Source organism: Amphiprion ocellaris, chromosome 12 (genome assembly GCF_022539595.1).
Source record: "Amphiprion ocellaris isolate individual 3 ecotype Okinawa chromosome 12, ASM2253959v1, whole genome shotgun sequence".
NCBI classification, from domain to species: Eukaryota; Metazoa; Chordata; class Actinopteri; family Pomacentridae; genus Amphiprion; species Amphiprion ocellaris.
The window spans coordinates 4,951,062-4,968,897 of NC_072777.1; the positions used below are offsets into that span (position 1 = coordinate 4,951,062).

The following is a 17,836-nucleotide window of genomic DNA, read 5'->3' on the forward strand; positions in this document are numbered from 1 at the left end:
TCCTGTGATTAACAGTATTTTGTCAATCTCACTGTGGCAGTATTGCCATCATCACTGACAGGATGTCATATTAAAAAGGAAGAACACAGTACTTCCTCACTAGCGGCTGAGTGATCGCCCGGTTTGTCTTTGTGACGTCAGATTTGCCCAATTTTCTACTTCATGGTTCATTTCTTCATTTCAAAGCTACATGATTTGCAAATGCAGTGAGAGCTGGTAAACTGTGCGACAGCGGGCCAGATGGAGGGAGGTCTCACGTGGTTTGGGTTCGTACCTGTTTTTGTGCAGAAATCAGTGCAAATTAAAAGGTGTAGTCACTGTCGCCCAAGAGCAGTAACTCATTAATCAAATTAAATTGGTTACAGTGGAAATCGACTCATTGAGAGCAGTTTTTGGTCTGTAAAAGTCCGATTCTGAAAGTGATGAACGTAACTTTCCTCCAAAAATGTGAAGTCAGGAGTCCTGCAGCACTGAGGCCTTTGAGGCTAATAGAAGAAAAAGCTTGAGCGCTTCTCACTTTGCACGCTTGAATTGCCTCACTTGATTTTATCCACTTTGCTTGTCTTCATTCAGTCTCATTGACTGCTTCATCTCCCCTTTAAGTTTCCAGACATCAAATGACTCGTCGGGTCCTGTAAATTAATGCACTCTGACAAGTGTAAAATGCACAGATGATAGTCTGAGAGAGAGACAGTTCAAAGAGTGTTATTTTTAACATGAATTTTCAAATGCACCACAGGCTAAATATGTAGCTTATCGACTGTCATCTAATGGAAAGAATCACACTTTCCTCATGAACTGTCTTAAAACACAGCAAAACAGGTATTCCGATGGATAATTTTCTTAGAAATTCTATGAGTCACGAGGTCTTCTTCACAGAAGCAGTGGAGATGATTAAGCTTTTCCTTTCCTTGTTCCGCAAAGTATGACTTCTATTTTTGACTTTTTAATTGGCATCCAGCTGCACAGCCACCAAAGTCAACATGGGCTCTGCTGGGTCATCAGTTTAGTGGCACATCCCTGCCGTACAGTATACACGATGGCAACCGCCGGTGTCCACAAATGACATGCTGACAGTCATCCTGAAGCCTCCACAATCTGTATCACTGTGTTTCCCTGTAGTGTACTTCAGAAACCACAATTTTAGGGCAGCATTAAGTCCACAAATTAGCCTCCCTGCCGGCTTTTTGGTCTTCGGGCACCTGCAATAACATAGCAGTGGCACTGCCTTTCTATTTATATCACAAAGCTGTCTGACCATTGTTGATCCCAAAGTGACTGAGGGGTGATGTGGAGCAGGGCGCAGTGGGTGGAGACCCTGACCCTGATCTCGGCTCCGTTCTGTAATTACGGAGATGGGTCGAGCTCCGGGTCTTAATGGAGGGCCACTCCTACAGGCCAAATCAAAGGGTTGGGTGACCACACACACACACACACACACACACACACATTTCTCAGACAAACACATGCAGAAGAGCGTGTACTGCTTGTATCTCATGCACACTGACTTTGTTTGCTTATGCTGTCCATTATGGCGCAAATGTTTAGTGAGGACTGTAACCGTAGACATGTGTCTAAGTTGAACTGGGTGTGTTTTACACAGCTGGGTCAGGCAGGAGTTATGTAAGTTTTGACTGCACTGCAGGCTGTCATGTGATCTCTATTGATCCAGAGTCACTTTTTCCTTTCTTGATCAACTAGCGTTTAATTTAGCAGATGTGCTTTTGAAGGAAGTGGACTCTTTTTATACTCGCATTTCCATCTGTGGCGGACAGAAACTACAGCAGTGTGTGGTTAGAGACGTGAAAGTTTAGTCTTCACAAGATGAGGAACCTGTAATCTGGCTTCACATACTTGTAGAACATTCCATGGCAGCAGCTCTGACTGCAAACCCTCCATCTTTGCTCCGAGCCGTGTCCCACAGCAAAGCAAAAAAAAAAAAAAGGCCCCTTAGCTTCAACTCTGAGCCTATCCTCTTGGCCTTCCTCTCAATAGCCCATTCCTGTGTGGTTTTCCGCTCCCACCTCGGGCCTATTCTGGGATGTGTGCTTTCCTAAGCTCTACTTAGCTAGGTTGCCAGTTTCACCAAGCAAATGAAATGTTCTAGGCTCTAAATGCATGTTTATGAAATTCCCTAAACTTACTGTAGCATTCCTGGAGCAGGCCAACACCAAAAGGGAAAATTCCAGAGCCTGAAGAGGGAATTATTCAGGACTGATCTGGCAAAAACATTCCTGTACAAATGTAGAGATCTTGACTTTACACTGTAAAGATTACTTCGAATTGAACTTTGTGAAGGAAATGGTTAATTTTTTGTGTTTGATTGTTAGAACAAGACTATTATTTCTCCATATTCACCACTTGTTCCAGTATATTTGCAGGATTCCACTTCAAACACACATTTTCGGCCATTTAAATGTGGCATTTTTGTAAGTTTGTTGCTTTTCTGATACGTGTGGATCAGACTCGGGTGGCTTTACGGTGTTTTTTTAAGGTTGTGACTTTCTGAATTAACAACAAGTGACTTATTTTTGCACCCAAGAAAAACAAATCAGCCCGGCTAATGAGGTGGCTAATTGATGTACATGGTCATATGCTTTAACAAGTTCCTGAACCGGGGCGGCTGCTGGCCTTGTTTTTGTGTGTGCATGCTGGGTACTATAGTTTAACTGAACACTTCCACTTACTTTAATGCTGCATTCACAGTTGGCATCCACATTTTAAGAATATAGATGTTGAAAGTGGTTTATGGTGGGGTGGTAGTATAGTATTTACTGCTCTAAAACAAAAAAAATAGCGACTTTGGACTACACTCCCTCACCAGGTCCCCATTACAGTAATTAGTTCCTGTTGAATTTTTGGATTCATGCAGAAAATAACATCTCTGGAAACAATGTGCCTTGCAGAGTTTCACATATAAATCCTGTTGCAGAATTACTCAGCTTGAGAATGTAGTGTATTAGCTTTTAATTTCAAGTGCTTGCATGTGCTTTTCAAAAAGAAATATGTTTTACTTTGTGGAGAGCTCTGGTGCAAATCATAAGCTTTTGTTTACTACTTGTTAAATGAGTTGTTGAAGACAGATCTGCTAGATGAAGTAACGTTCAAAAACATAGTCTCTACAACGCACAGATTGTTTACACCAATAACCGGTTTGTTACATGTCGGATGATGTGTTTTTGCGTTGTTGTTTGCTTGTTTGTTTTACTGTTTACATACGATTTTTACAGGTTTCAGACTAACACATGTTTTAGGTCGACTGTGATGAGAACGTAATAGCATTACTGATTCATGTTGTTAATGTATTGATTAGATAGTTGTATTTGGAAAACAGTCGTGCAGCTGTTCTTAACCAGAGGCCAGTCGGTGGATCTTGTGACACAGTAATCCAATTAACCATTTAGCTACATACCGATGCAAACCCACACTCCAGTTAGTCTCTCCGTCAATCACCCACAGACGAACACACACACACACACACACACACACACACACACACACAGATACACAAAATACTGATGATAAACATGAGGCTGTGTTTAAATGACGTCAGCAGTTTGTCCTTTTGACCTTTCATCACCTGTCATGTGTCACAAGGCTCTACATTAAGGTTGATAAAGTGACAAATGAAAGTAAAAAACTGCAACAACCAAGTGCTGAATCACTATGAGCTGCTACAATTCAGAGCATCTTTATGTGTACTGAAAAAATAAAGTCAACAGAAGAGTAAGAATTCTGGGACACCACAAAGACTTAGTGTATATTCACTTTTTTTAGTTATTTTTCTATCATTAAAATCCATTTTGTAGACTTATTTTACCATAAATTGTGTAATTTTTTTGTCTTTTTAATGATGAATGAAGGATATTTAAATCTATAAAAACAATGAAATTACCTATTTTAAATAATATTAATAGAGACATAGATAAATTGACAGATTACCCAATGCTTATAGATGTTATATACTGATGACAAAAGCGTCATTTTGCATTTTTCCTGCAAAAACTTGCCATTATGCAACATCTCTCTAACTTAGGAAACACATCTATGTAAAATTACAGAATCAATACCATTCCTGTTAATTGAATTCAACAGTTTTATCTATCAGATTGAAGGAAAGTGTTTGTAAAATAAATTTGCAAATGTGTCAAATTTTTCTTAAAATTGAACATTTTATGGTTATTCACAGTTGTATACCCTCCTAAGACCTGAGCTGTGGTTGGGCTTGTCTTATAGATTTCTTCTAGTTATTTGGGATAAGGAGTAAACAAGAAATTTAAAAATCTGATAATACATAATATCCGATTATTATTATTATTATTATTATTATTATTATTATTATTATTATTATTATTATTATTATTATTATTATTATTATTATTATTACGAACAATATGCTCTTTTTAAAAAAAAAAGTCCAAAGTATGGCAGGTGTTCGGAGAATACATATAAAGTCATTCTATTTTGGTAATTTTATTGATATTGTTGTGTTTTCAAAAATACAGAACGAAATCTCTACAATATAAGGGAATAAATTATAGATATTTTTTTACGGTGTAGTTTGTACAAGTCTGTGGTTTTCCCATTGGTGTATGAACAGATCATGTGAAAGGTAAAAGCCTCCATCACCAGAGCAGCAGCCTGCATTGCCTTTCTGTAGCTTTTGAAGGTTATACCTTGCGGATTTGTAGAGCAAATGGAATATTGTGGGGTGCAGAGTGACGTTATCATAGATTAGTGGTAAATCATGCTCAGGGCAGCAGGCGAACATTAAGAACAGTCGGCTTTGGAATTCAAATATTTCTTAATGAAGCCAAATCGTCCCATTAGAGTCTCGTCCTCCGCTCTGATATCTGGTGTGCAATCACAGGACAATGGGTCAATGAGTACAGTACCCTGTACAGTGGCTCTTTAAGTTCATTTTCCTCTCTCTGTGGGTGGTGGGGGCGGAGGGCAGCTGTCAGCTTTTACGAGCCTTGTGCCCTGGAAAAAATTAGTTCCAATCCTCAATCCAGGACGCTAATGAGAAGCACACACAGGAGGCAGCGGGGGGGTTTGGAGGTCGTAGAGGGGGGAGGCGGTTGTCCGTGATGGATGACAGGGGTAGAAACAGGGATGTCTGCCTCTGCCGTGCATCGTCGCCCTGCCGTGGCCTTAAAAGCCTCGGAGAAGAGCTGCCTCCCGCGGCATTCCTCGTGAAAACCGTGTAAAGGGAAGACAAAGACAGATGAAAAGATAGAAAGAGTCTAAAAACACACCTGAGGGCGAGCATAGTGCAGCGGTGTCAGTATTTATAAATCCAGCGCCTGATGAATTAATGAGCCACGACACACTGTGGAAGCCAAGCGAGATCTATATAGTAACTAGTGTATGTCTGTACTTGTACTTTATGAGGGCGAGTTGGAGTTTTCAACCAGGTGGATCACATTACAGAGACACAAGGACAGATTGTTCTCCAAACTAATATTTCTTCTCTTTATAGTTTTATTCACCACCCGCCCACACAGCCTCCGATTGGTCTTGTTCTCTTTCTCCTGTGAATGTCGTAAATGCGATGGGGACTGATGCATCTCTGTATCTGAGCAGACAGCCAAAGAAAAGGCCGCTGTCTGAACCCTGGGCCTGGATTAAGAGAGTAGACCGTCACAGACGCTCAGTGTGGTGACAACCTTGAATGAGCTCCATTGTTCCCACATAAAACAGCTTCACAGTGTTTGATATAGTGTATGAATGAAGCCACAACTGTCCTCACATCATCTTCACACTTACTGCAGAAGAGCGATGCTTTGCTCCTAGTCACTGGGGCTGGAGGGTGAAGGGGGCAGCTGCTGGCCTGAGCTGTGGCTTTTAAAGTGGACTGCCACCTGTTGTTTAATGCAGCGTCACAAACTGAGGGTGTAGAAGCTTTGTAGTGGGTTAACCCTCTGAACCCCAAATCCAACCTGTAGGTTCAGAAGGCATGTTGTTGTTAAAAATCACCAAACTGCACCATTTGTCATAGAAAGAAACAGACCCTGCGGAGATCCACTTATTGTTACGTAAAGATCACTTCATAATATGTCTCTTCTTTAAAAAATGGCCAAAAATAAACCATTCACTATAACCAGATTCTGTAAAAATCAAATAATTATGCAGTTATCAGCACAACCGCAGTCATTACTGACTCAGTTGCTGTTAACAGTCAGCTGACAAAAATGCAAAGACTTTTTTGTCAGAACTAGGCTGAACTGCAGGCAGTGTTTACAAAGAGCAGATAGATATCTAAGTAGGAAAATATCAACAGTATGTGAAGTTACCATTTTTTTCTTTTTAGTAGTGGTAACACCTGGAGGTGCATGAAAAATGTTGCACAATGTTAGTTCCAGGCTTTTTCAATTTCTATAAAATGAAGAAAAAAAAAAATATATATATGTTTTTACTTTTTGATTTTACTCAGTCGTGTTGCACAAAACACATTTTTGAGTCCTCTCTACTTCTGACCACGGTTGTGTTCTTTCCATAAAGGTACAGGACTTTATATTATAGTGGAAAATGAGCCCACAATTAGTAAAAATGTAACAGGAGTGAAAAACGCCCAGTAACTGCTTGGAATTCAAAGGAGTGATGCGGTGTCTCAAACTGTACGGTGTAGCCAGGCTTCTTCTGGAGAAAGTAGAAACTTTGCAGAGAGTGAAACATGATTAATTCAAAAAGTAGATCATTGACAAGGCATACAAAATGCAGAAGCTCCTAAAACTCGAAGCTGATCTTGATCAGAGAGACAGAATATTGCATCTTTTTGTGTAAAACTTCCAATAGTCATTTGCAAAAACATCTCTGCTGTTCAAAATGCAACTCTTTACAATGGGATGACTGCATTAGCTGTTAAAAATAGCAAAGGGCGGCGTTGATGAGTTCAGGAAATGTTTGTTTTTAATCCTTTTTCACTATCCTGATAAACCATGCATCTCCCAAACTAAATTTTTTATCAAGTAGTGGGAGAGTCTTGTCTTAACTCATCTTCTAGTTTTTTTTTTTTGTTTGTTTTTTTTGAGGAGATACAGTGTCAAGAGAAAAAAACAAGTTCAAACTTTCTAGGGTAGGTTAGAAAAAGTATGTGAAGTCCCAGGTTAATGGCTGCAACAGAAAGTAATTGGAGTCAGAAGTTAGCAGATCTGTAGTCCAGTCAATAATAGCAAGTCAGAGGTGTGAGTTAGAGGTACTTTGACGTGGATAAAACGAAAAAGACAAACAGCACAAAAACCTGTCAAATATTTTGAGTTTGCTACTCACAAGAAGCATCTGCTGATATGAGCCATCTTCAGAAAAAAATGAGATCTCAGAATACTTCCAATCAAGAATTGCTATTTTGTGTAAAGCTGGAAATAGGTATGAAGTAATCTGAGTGAGTTTAGATGTTCATCAGTTCACACTTAGACAGATTTTGTATAAACAGAGATGATTTGTGTTAATGTTAAATTAATCGACTACAGAATGACTTCATAAAATGACTTTAACCCAACAGAGAAGCTGTGGTGTTTTCCCCCAGAATTTGCTCATTTGTGATATATTACGAATACATTTCTAATCGACTTGTCTTTGCTATTAACTGTGCTGCGTTCCAAATGTCTGCCCTTTTCAACCAACCGGTTATATTTTACACGGGGAAGGGCATATCATCAAATCCAGACAGGAAGCTTAAAATGTGTTCTGAGAGGATGTATTTTAACCCAAACCGGGACATTTTCCTAAACCTAACCAAGTAGTTTTGGTGTCTGAACCTAAACCAAGCTTCCAACATGTCATTAACATTGTGAAAGGTTCAATTTTAACCCAAACTATGATATTTTCTTAAGCCTATCCAAGTACTTTTGGCCCCTAAACCTATCAGACAGCAAGTGAAAACGAAACTTAAGACACAAAATACTGGTTCCACACAGGACACAAATCCCCAAGTCTCTGGGTAAATGTCGTGCATTGGAACTGTACCAACACCACACCTTCCTGATGCGGATTTTGTGGTTCTTTGAGAGTGGGAATGTGTCTTACTACATCCTAGCCTAGAGTTATCTTACCAGGAGAAAAACATGACTGAAACGTAACGTAGACATGCATAACACACGCCTGTGCTTAGCACAAGGTCATGTTGTTTGTGGGTACATCTATATTAAATGGCCACATTCTATGGTGCCATGATTTCTTCCACGATTTTTTTCAAGATTTCAGCCGTCGTAAATCATATGACGACTGAGCAGCCTTGGCGGAGTACTGTGCTCTATGAGTGCTTTTCATGTTTATAGTGTTTGGGTCTTCCAATGTTCTTCAATGTTAAACTCTGGGTTTTTCAAATGTTCCAACATGTTTTACTTTTTGTTGCAGGTGAATCCACATATATGGATGACCACGGACCCCCTGCACCAAGAGTAAGACCTTCTCTCCATCTCTCATTGTCATTTCGCCTCCTTTATCTCATTTTTGTCCTTCATTTTTTTCTCTCTCTCTCTGATGCGTTACCCTGCAATCCGAGCCAGTTAAGTCCAGTCAGGATAAGGGTTAGGTCTGTGTGAAGGAGCTGCATGCAAACTGGCTCTAAATACCCGTTAGACCTGGCTTCAGCGCTACAGTAAAGCTCTGAACACACACTCTGTCTACATCGCACACACACACACACACACACACACACACACACACACACACACAGCGCTGACACAGGGGCCTTGTATTCATCCAGCTGCATGTCTGCAGGACTATCTCTCCTCTGTGCTCCCACTTTCTCCCACTGCCAGCTGCTTTCTTCCTCCGTCTGCCCCCCTCGTTCTTTATCTGCTTCTTTAATCAATCGCCTCATTTTCGCCTTATTCCTCGTCCATTTAATCCCCCTTTCTTTTATTCCCCTTTTGTTCCCTTTTGATTGAGGGAGTTATTAGTTGTTGTTTTTTTTTTTTTTTATTGGTCGGCACAGAGCATTTAGCACATCGCTAACCTGACACCTAATCAGTTTGTTTGTGAGCAGCTGTTGGAATTAAGGTGGATCACATCTGGGCTTTGTTTGGTGTTTTAGTGTGGAAATCCTGTTCTGGCCACTCAGACAAACCAGGCAGCCAAGGTGCTTGTTGCATACACAGTGAAGTGGTATTTACGTGAAACAAACTGTGCCTGGCTGGAACGCTGTGGAGACATTGTTGTAATTTGCTTCATATCCAGTGTTGTTTTTCACCAACCTTTTTCTCTTAGAACAAGCTTGCTCTGGTTTCTGGTTCACTTTTGGTTTGATTCGAAGCTTTCAATATTATATCAGATATTGCAGAAAATAATTGGGACGCAATCAGTGAATCACAGATTGTTTCCACAACGTCCTGTTGAAACTGAGATTCTAATAGCCCAACTGTGTCATCTGATTCTGAATGTTTATATTATTATACAAGCTCTGGACTTAATTTTGGCACAGAGAAGTGAAGTTTCAATAGAAGACACATTTCTTCAAGAACCAGAAAGGAATGAAGATGAAGTCACTGTTGTTTAGTTATTGAAACCTGGTAGTATATGTGTTTAGCAGCCATTCCCAAATATTGTTAAGAAGTCTGAGCTAATTAGTATGTTAATGCACCCACCGTCTAGTATGAATGTTGGTTTGCAACAAAAATTTGCATCCCAAAAACAACATTGCAACTTCGTATTTCCTGTAGAGCCTCAAATTTATGAATCATTGTGAGGCTTTACACAGCAAAGCTTTAGAAACTATGAAGGACTAAAAAAACTAGTGCCAGCTGCATTTTATTTTGAAAAATAATGTTTTTTTGTATTTTTAATGCAGTGGATACTCTCTTAAAAAGATGCTAGAATGAAACATTATTATACAGATAGAACAGTCAAAGATACTGTAGATAGCATGTACAATTTATGTTTCCTTACCATTATTGTGGAACGCATTAGAACAGATTTTATCATTGTAGTTATTTGTTAGATTGCTATAAATGTGTAATGTATGAAGATAAACAATCTAAGAAGTTTGATGCTTTTGTTGTGTTGCCCCTGCATCCCCGATTTCTCAAACTACACACTTGTCAAATCATAAATTATCTTAGAAATAGAGAACTGATGTCAGCAAATACAGGTTTCTAAAGCCCCCACCAAGTTCCTGAAGTTTACATTTTTTCGCCGGCTCTACAACTTGAAATCAGACAACAGCAGCCGCACTCGTAGCTTTTTCAGCTTTGCTAACTACATACAGCCTCCAGATTATACATTAGCTGCTAACTTTGATTGATTCCATATCAGCCGTCATCCCAGACAGATGAAGCTAATGCCATGTTGGCGGCATGCGGTACATCAGTCACGTCTCTCATTATCTTTTCTGTTGACATCCTGCTGCTGTTGCAATTGATCTGCAATTTCAGCAGCGGTCTGATGTATTCTCGCATGTGTGCAGCAGAAAGCCGAGGTTCTGGTAAATGTAGGGAGAGATTGGAAATCGAGTCGAAAGCTCAACGTAAATGAGGGCGTATAGAAAAACCGCACAGCTCTCAGAATAGAGTTATGAGTCTTCATGTGTGTGGAAGCACGACAAGAATGTCTCCTCTGCATGTTACGTACATGTATAAATGTATATAGTGTGCGTGTTTTCTACATTTTTGCTCCTTTAAGTCCTTAATTGAGGTTCATCTTTAACAGTGTATAGGCACGAAAGCATTTTCTCTATGCAAATATGTGAATTCATTGTTTTCGGAAAAACTTTTCAATGATGTAAATGATTGTCAGATGAATTTTTGGGAAATTGAAAGCAAAAAATGTAATCAACGGTGAAGGCAAAATGTCTTTCAAGTAGTCTTGAGTGTTAGGGTTTGTGCAATGCTTTGCAACTGACTTGAAGGGCTTGTGTGTTTATTTATTGGGGCATGTGCAATATATAAATAATGATACAAGTCCTCGAATACAGCCTGTAGGGTTATAAATTTGTGAATGATTATCATGGATCATATTGTGGAACCAGTAAATTATTGCTTGTAGTTATATAACTGGGTTCACGGCTGACTGAAGACTCCCCCGGACACTAATGGTACAATCCAACTGTTTTTGTTCAAAACTCAAATTCTAAAGCACCCAAACACGAACAATTAGGAATTAAACTGAGACAATTATCCATTTGTTAAGGGTTAGGGTTATCAAAAAAAAGAATAATGAACGTTTCAAACCAATTTCCCATTTAATTCATTATGATGGTGCCAATTGGACAAAGAGCTGCAAAGCGGACAGTGTTAGATAAGTTTTGATGACATTGTGAGCTAATATGTCGCATTCTTAATGAAACTGAAAGGGATTTGCACTCAGAAATATGTTAATGGACAAACTAATATCCATAAAAGCATGACTTATCAGTCGATATTCGGACAAAGCATTTCAGTTCCCATTTGTCAAGCACAAATTAAGTTTCTGCATTCTCAAACAGTGTGAAACATTAATGGTGGTGCCGAGGAAATCTAGTCATTTTCCCATTTTCTCTCGAATCAATTCATCTTAATTCCCACAAATGTGCTTTGATGGAAACATGCTGTGACAGCTACTTATTGCAGCGAGACTCCTTTGCTCTTTCTGCAAGTGGGAGTGGAGATGAATGGATCGATTAATAATAACAGGAAATGCTGAGGATCTCGACGGTGCCCCGACTGAAACCTAAGCGTGGGGTGAGTCAGTTGACGTTAGAGAACAATGAACTCCAGATCAGGCCTGACTAAAACCAGCAGAGCTCTGCTTCCCAAACTGATTGTGGGTTTCCAGGAACTGCTGCAAAGGAAGATGGATGAGTTCTGTTCGATGGTTGAAAGTGGCAATTTGAAGAAATTTGTTCATTCTCTGGCAGAAATGTGTGGTCAGGATGATAATTTACATGTGTCTGTTGAACTATTGTCACGTCTGAAGTGCGTCAGACCACCATGATGCCCTTGGATGTTTGAATGTGTTTATTGCAGGATTCTCTAACTGCAAGAGAGAAGATCGTGAGAAAGATGAATGGTGCAGCAGTACTCATCTCCTGCTTGATACTGGCTTGCCGGCATCAGAGCCGTAAATCCCACAACAGCAGCCTGACCAGAAGCATCCGCATCAGACACAGGGTGAAAAACAGCCCTGTTATGCAATGCGTTTTTTTAAAAATTATTTTTACACCATGGATCCACTATTGATAGAATCCCTTACTGGCAGATGCTGCGGACATTTCTCACAGCATGTATCAGAAAGCTAAGCTGCACAGAGTGGTAACAACAATAGGACAAAGTGAAAGGTTGCCCTTTCAGTGCTGTTAATGCCGGTGGGAGATTCTGGACTTTAGATGGCATCTGTGATGTTATCCCTGTGCTTTTCAGCAAGCAGGCTGTTAGAAGTCTAGTACAGTCATTTTTCATGATAGCAGCAGGGAATTTTTATCCTGCAAACACTTGGTGCATTTCATCCGCCTCATTATTGTCATAAGCTGAGAAGTCTGTTGTTACTTGGCAAACACAGAGGAATGTGAAACTGCTGTCCAAGAGAACCGTCTCCTATCTGCTTGAAATGTTTGCCTAAAACTGAGTGAAATTGCAGCATTTTTCTTCTATTCATCTACAAAGGTCTGTTAGACTTTTGGGGTTTTTTTTGTTTGTTTTTTTAAATCTACAGCACCATTCAAAAGTTTGGGGTCACTTAGAAATGTCCTTATTTTTGAAAAGTATTTTTTTTCAGTGAAGATAACATTAAATGAATGATAAATCCAGTCTAGACATTGATAATGTGGTAAATGACTATTCTAGCTGGAAACAGCTGATTTTTAATGGAATATCTCCATAGAGGTACAGAGGAACATTTCCAGCAACCATCACTCCTGTGTTCTAATGCTACATTGTGTTAGCTAATGGTGTTGAAAGACTAATTGATGATTAGAAAACCCTTGTGCAGTTATGTTAGCACATGGATAAAAGTGTGAGATTTCACAGAAAGCATGAACTTGTCTGGGTGACTGTAAACTTTTGAACAGTAGTGTATATGTTAAGTATAAAATAGCTCAGAGTGATGAGAAGGTTCCAGTCAGCAAAACCTGTGTAAGCCTGTGTAAGCGTTCATAGCCTGTTTTTCCAGCCCACCTTTCTTTAACCGTAAGCAAATGCACCCACGTATTTGTTTCTCACATTGCGTCAAGCTGGTTTGTTCCTTAATGATGTCCTGGAAAAGTGTTCCAATTCTAGGAAAGCAAATAGGAAGCGGGACTGATAGTGATGACCTGTCATCTATCTAACTGACTGGGTTTCTCTTGAATTTCCCTTCTTCGTGTCTTTCTTTCTGTCTTTCCCCCCCCTTTGACTCCCTAAATACCCATCCTGCTGTTACTTTTCCTCTGTCTTTCCACTGGCTTCTGGCAAACATTCAAAGAGGCCCTCGCTGTTTTTACTGAGTCTGTGCTTGGGTGGGACTGCTGCTTTTGGCGGCGACGGAACAGAATCAGCCAGTGTGTGTGTGTGGCCACGCTGAGCTCTGTGGTGTGGAAATTACTGTCTGCAGCACTGATATTTAACTAAAGGTGAGCGATGATTTAATGCCAGAACCTAGCAGGTGAGCGCTCGTATTGATCCAGCCTGTAAAACTGCAGTACATAACTGGCCAATTACTTAGCTAGTTGTTGGAGGTAATGAACTGGTTAATTGAGTCGGTCGGACTTGTTTCCAAGCTCTCAGATATCCAGAAACCCATCTGGGGAAAACACCATCCCAGACTGGGAACAAGAATTCATCACTGTGGCATTTCTCCCCATCTGATTTACAGGAAAGCTTCATTTGAAGTGTCGAGGGAAAAGGCTTTTATGACAACAACACCACTGATCTGTCTTTGTTTCTTTGTGGTCGATCTCTATCACTTCTCCTCCAGATTTCTTCCGACATTCTTTCTTTTAACTGCCCCCACCCCTCTCCGTTTTCTGTCACTCTTCTTCTCACTAGTGAATTTGCCTGGACAACCTTCATTCTTAAGGGGCCACTTGTGTAAACCTCGCGGGCCCTCAGGGATAATTGCCAAATTAGTGCATTCTTGCTGCCCCTTGTGCTAAAACGAGTCTCATGTTCGATACGCATGTCAGCCTCGACTTCCTCCCTCTCGCAAGTAAAAATACAGAGTCTGTTTTCTTGGGGAGGGCTTTTTTTTCTGGAGGAATACTCACATCCGCTTTATTTGAGGTCCGTGAATCACGGCTCTGCTCCTTCTTTAATTGGTGACTCAGGAGGTGTGTGCGAGTGCATGCCGTGGCTTGTGTGCGTGTGTGCAATTGCGTGTGATAACGCCCTGAAACGTTGCGTCAGTAGCACTTTGCAGAGAATCTCTGACTCACTGAGTTCAGCGGAGGAATGAGCACACGAAGAAAACAGATGCCTTTGCATGCCCTTGTGTGTTTTGAAGCCGAAAATGTGTTGCGAGGTCAGTTGAGTTCAGCCCACGAGGTTGAAGATCAGAGAAGAAGGAAAGAGAATTCAGCCAGAAAATGAAAAATTTCCTCAGTTTGTGTCTATTCTTAACACAGTTTGTTCCTTTTTTTTTTTTTTTTTTTACCACTTTCAATCAGCAGATTTCATTCTGTTCTACTGATCAGAAAGATTTTGTTGCTAAATACAGAGGAATTAGAGCTAAATATCTATGGCTACGTATTCACACCAACATAATGGCTCACCAGTTTGGGATTTGTTGAGGTTCTTGGGTTTGCGTTTGCGGGTCTGGATCCCTTCTTTCTTCATAGCCAGAGGTCGAGGAACCTGTGGAGCCAGAATTTACATCAATGTAGAGAAAAAAAAACCCTAACAGACAAGATGCTGTTTAGTTATGGCTAAAATCTGTATTCTACCATTCAAAAGCTTGGGGTCACTTAGAAATGTCCTTATTTTTGAAAGAAAAGCATTTTTTTCACTGAAGATCAATCAATCAATCAAATACCTTTATTGTCATTGGACATATGTACAACGAAATTTTGAGATTATATTAAATGAATGTGAAAGTTTTCACATACAAGCAATTTGAGTTGGTGTTTTAGTGCGTAACAGTACAGCAGTAACATATAGATTGAATAAGTGTTGCCAGAAGCAGGAAGAAGCAGCATAATCAAGGGTTTATAAAACACAAAAAGTAACAGAAATACTTTCAGGGTGGAGGAATGTGCAAATTAGTCACCTAAAAATATAGAAGGTTACATAGTATACTAGAGGGCAAAACTTTGGAAGGAAGATCAAAATTGTACAAAAAAAGATAATTAGTATACTTTGCAACAAAATAAACATGATTATTATATAAAGAGTCACTAATCAGAATAGATTTTTACTAAAGTTATCAGGTATTTGTATCTAAATTGTTTCTTTCGAGACATTTCTGTGGTAGTTCTAGACAGACACAGTTGAGATTTATTGGGATTTTTGTCTGCAAATTCTCAAAAGCCAAAGAGCTAAAGTGGATAATGTAAACTGTAATTTGTATTCTACTTTTGCACTGAACTTATGACTCTTGTAAATCTGCTCAACTCTAAAACTAAGCGATTCTTTTCTTTTGTTAACATTTATTCAGCAATTGTCAGGTAACATCAATGTACACCTAAAGGGAAATGGAGGAAAATGTTGCATAGCAATGAAAGCAAAGTCTGATCATGCAGTAAATACATCCAAAATTCATAGAATTCACACTGGTTTTTAAGAAAGACATTGTGGACAGAAACTTGAAGTTGCTTCCAAATGTTTGGCCTGTAGTGTATGTAAACAATAAATGTACTTTTTGTTATACTGAGGCACTCTTAGGTAAAATACAGAAGTGTATCAGCAGCTTCATGTATTCATCACTCTCTTTTTCCCTGCTTTTTCTTCATATCTGTGTGTTTGTGTGTTCGCAGGTGCTCCCGTTCCCCAGCCAGGTGGTTTATAACCGTGTGGGGAAGTGCGGCAGCCGGACGGTGGTCATCTTACTGAAGCTACTGGCGGAGAAACACCAGTTCAACCTGGTTTCCTCTGACATCCACAATAAAACACGCCTCACTAAACATGAACAGGTGAGCCAAATAGGAAGACGCAGCGATGCGGTGTTGCCTGGATGTGGAGACTCGCTTAGTGGTGCCAAAAAGGGCATTTGTCAGTCGGTTGATCAACGCAATCCGGTCTCTTTAAGGCTTAACATGTGACTAATAGGGAACAGCAGCAAAACCTCACAGAAACAAACCCCACAATTAGCAAATATTTCACTTGCAGCAGTTATTCCATGAGTCAGTCACTTGCAAAAATGCCAAAAATGTGATGGTTCTAGCTTCTCCAGTGTGAAGATTTTCTGTTTTTCATGGTTTTATATCATAATTCTTCATGTCATTCTGGGTTTTGGAGTTTTATTTGGCCAAAACCAGCACTGTGGCAACATCACTTTGGGCTACTGGAAATTTAAAAGTGCTCTTTTTTTAAACATTTAATAGTCAAAACAATTCAGTGAGAAACCCATGACAATGAAAATAATCGTTAACTGCAGCCCAAAATCATTTATTCATGCACAGCTACAGTTTGCTATCATTAAATTCAAAAATGTCCATTTTTACATGTTTATTCAGTCATTTTCATGCTACTTGCCATTTTACTGCGTCTAACTAGCATTTGGGAAAAGGAACAATATTAAAATTAACTTATTTTTCAGTTAGTTCCCTTTTTATCTTAAGATCTCACTTTTAAAACCACTACTTCATGCATTTAGCATGTGCATATGTCTAGAATAAAATTCAACCTGGCCAAATTCTCTTCAGGTTCATTTTAGGAGCCAGATTCAAAGCAGATATTGTCTTGTTTTTAGCAAACAGCGTCTCTAATGAAGGTACCACTTACTGTGTATTAAAACAACAAAACTGAACTGATTTGCATTGTTCACATAACGTCAACACAGCAGCAGCCGGAGCTCATTCACTGTTTGCTTTTCATTCAGTGTGAGAACAAGGCAGAAGGATCAGGAACCTCCTTTTATTATTTCCTGGAATATCTCGAGGACATGAGCGTCGGCTTTACAGAGGAAAAACTGCTTTCATATAAAAAACCACAGCCTTTTGAGACAGTAGCGCCGGCCTGTGCCAGCCCTGGCTTGTGTCAGTAGGAATGCCAACACAAGAAATGTACAAAGAACATCTGAATGGCACTCTATTCCAGTGATTAAACACACATAATCCTTCTCCTCTGACTTTTTACGCTAAGCCTAAAGATGCTGTATTTACATTAAATATGCAATTAAATGATGTAAATAATGTTTTTTGGTAGGAGAGCTCAGAGAAAGTTTTGGCGAGATTCTTCTGGCTCAGGTCTCTGTGGGAACAACTGTTCTAAAGTCTTACTGAGCTGCTGCCCAGTGGTGGAAGGACTATTCAGATAGAAACAATCAGAGTGCACAATGCATGCTTTAGATTGATATATTTCATTGCTTGTACACATGAAATCTACTCTGTAAATTGTATGTCACTGGGTTATAAAAACATACACTACTGTTCAAAAGTCTGGGTTCTCTTAGAAATGTCCTTATTTTTGAAAGAAAAGCAGTTTGTTGTCTTCATTGAAAAAAGCTATTTTCCTTCCAAAAATAAGCATATTTCTAAGTGACCCCAAACTTTTGGACTGTAGTGTACATTTTTCACTTGTATTTAGTCTTCTATCTTGCTCTGTTTAAACACAGTCTGCAGTTCAGCCTAGCTCAGGTCCCTGAATTTTTGTCACTTGACTGTCGGTTGTAATTGAGTTATAAATTGCTTTGTGGTTGTGCAAAACATGGTAGTTTTTATATATATATATATATATATATATATATATATATATATATATATATATATATATATATATATATATATATA

General features: G+C 39.4%; 1 protein-coding gene across 2 annotated transcripts in view; it reads left to right on the forward strand.

Annotated features, from left to right (window-relative positions):
* The window catches only part of usta (uronyl 2-sulfotransferase a), a 70,150-nt gene that overhangs the window by 31,104 nt on the left and 21,210 nt on the right, over positions 1 to 17,836 (forward strand). For both annotated transcript variants that reach the window (XM_023272406.3, XM_023272407.3), the window contains 2 exons: positions 8,359 to 8,402; positions 15,863 to 16,018. In XM_023272406.3, the coding sequence (XP_023128174.1) occupies positions 8,359 to 8,402; positions 15,863 to 16,018 (200 nt within the window). The remainder of the gene's footprint in view (positions 1 to 8,358; positions 8,403 to 15,862; positions 16,019 to 17,836) is intronic.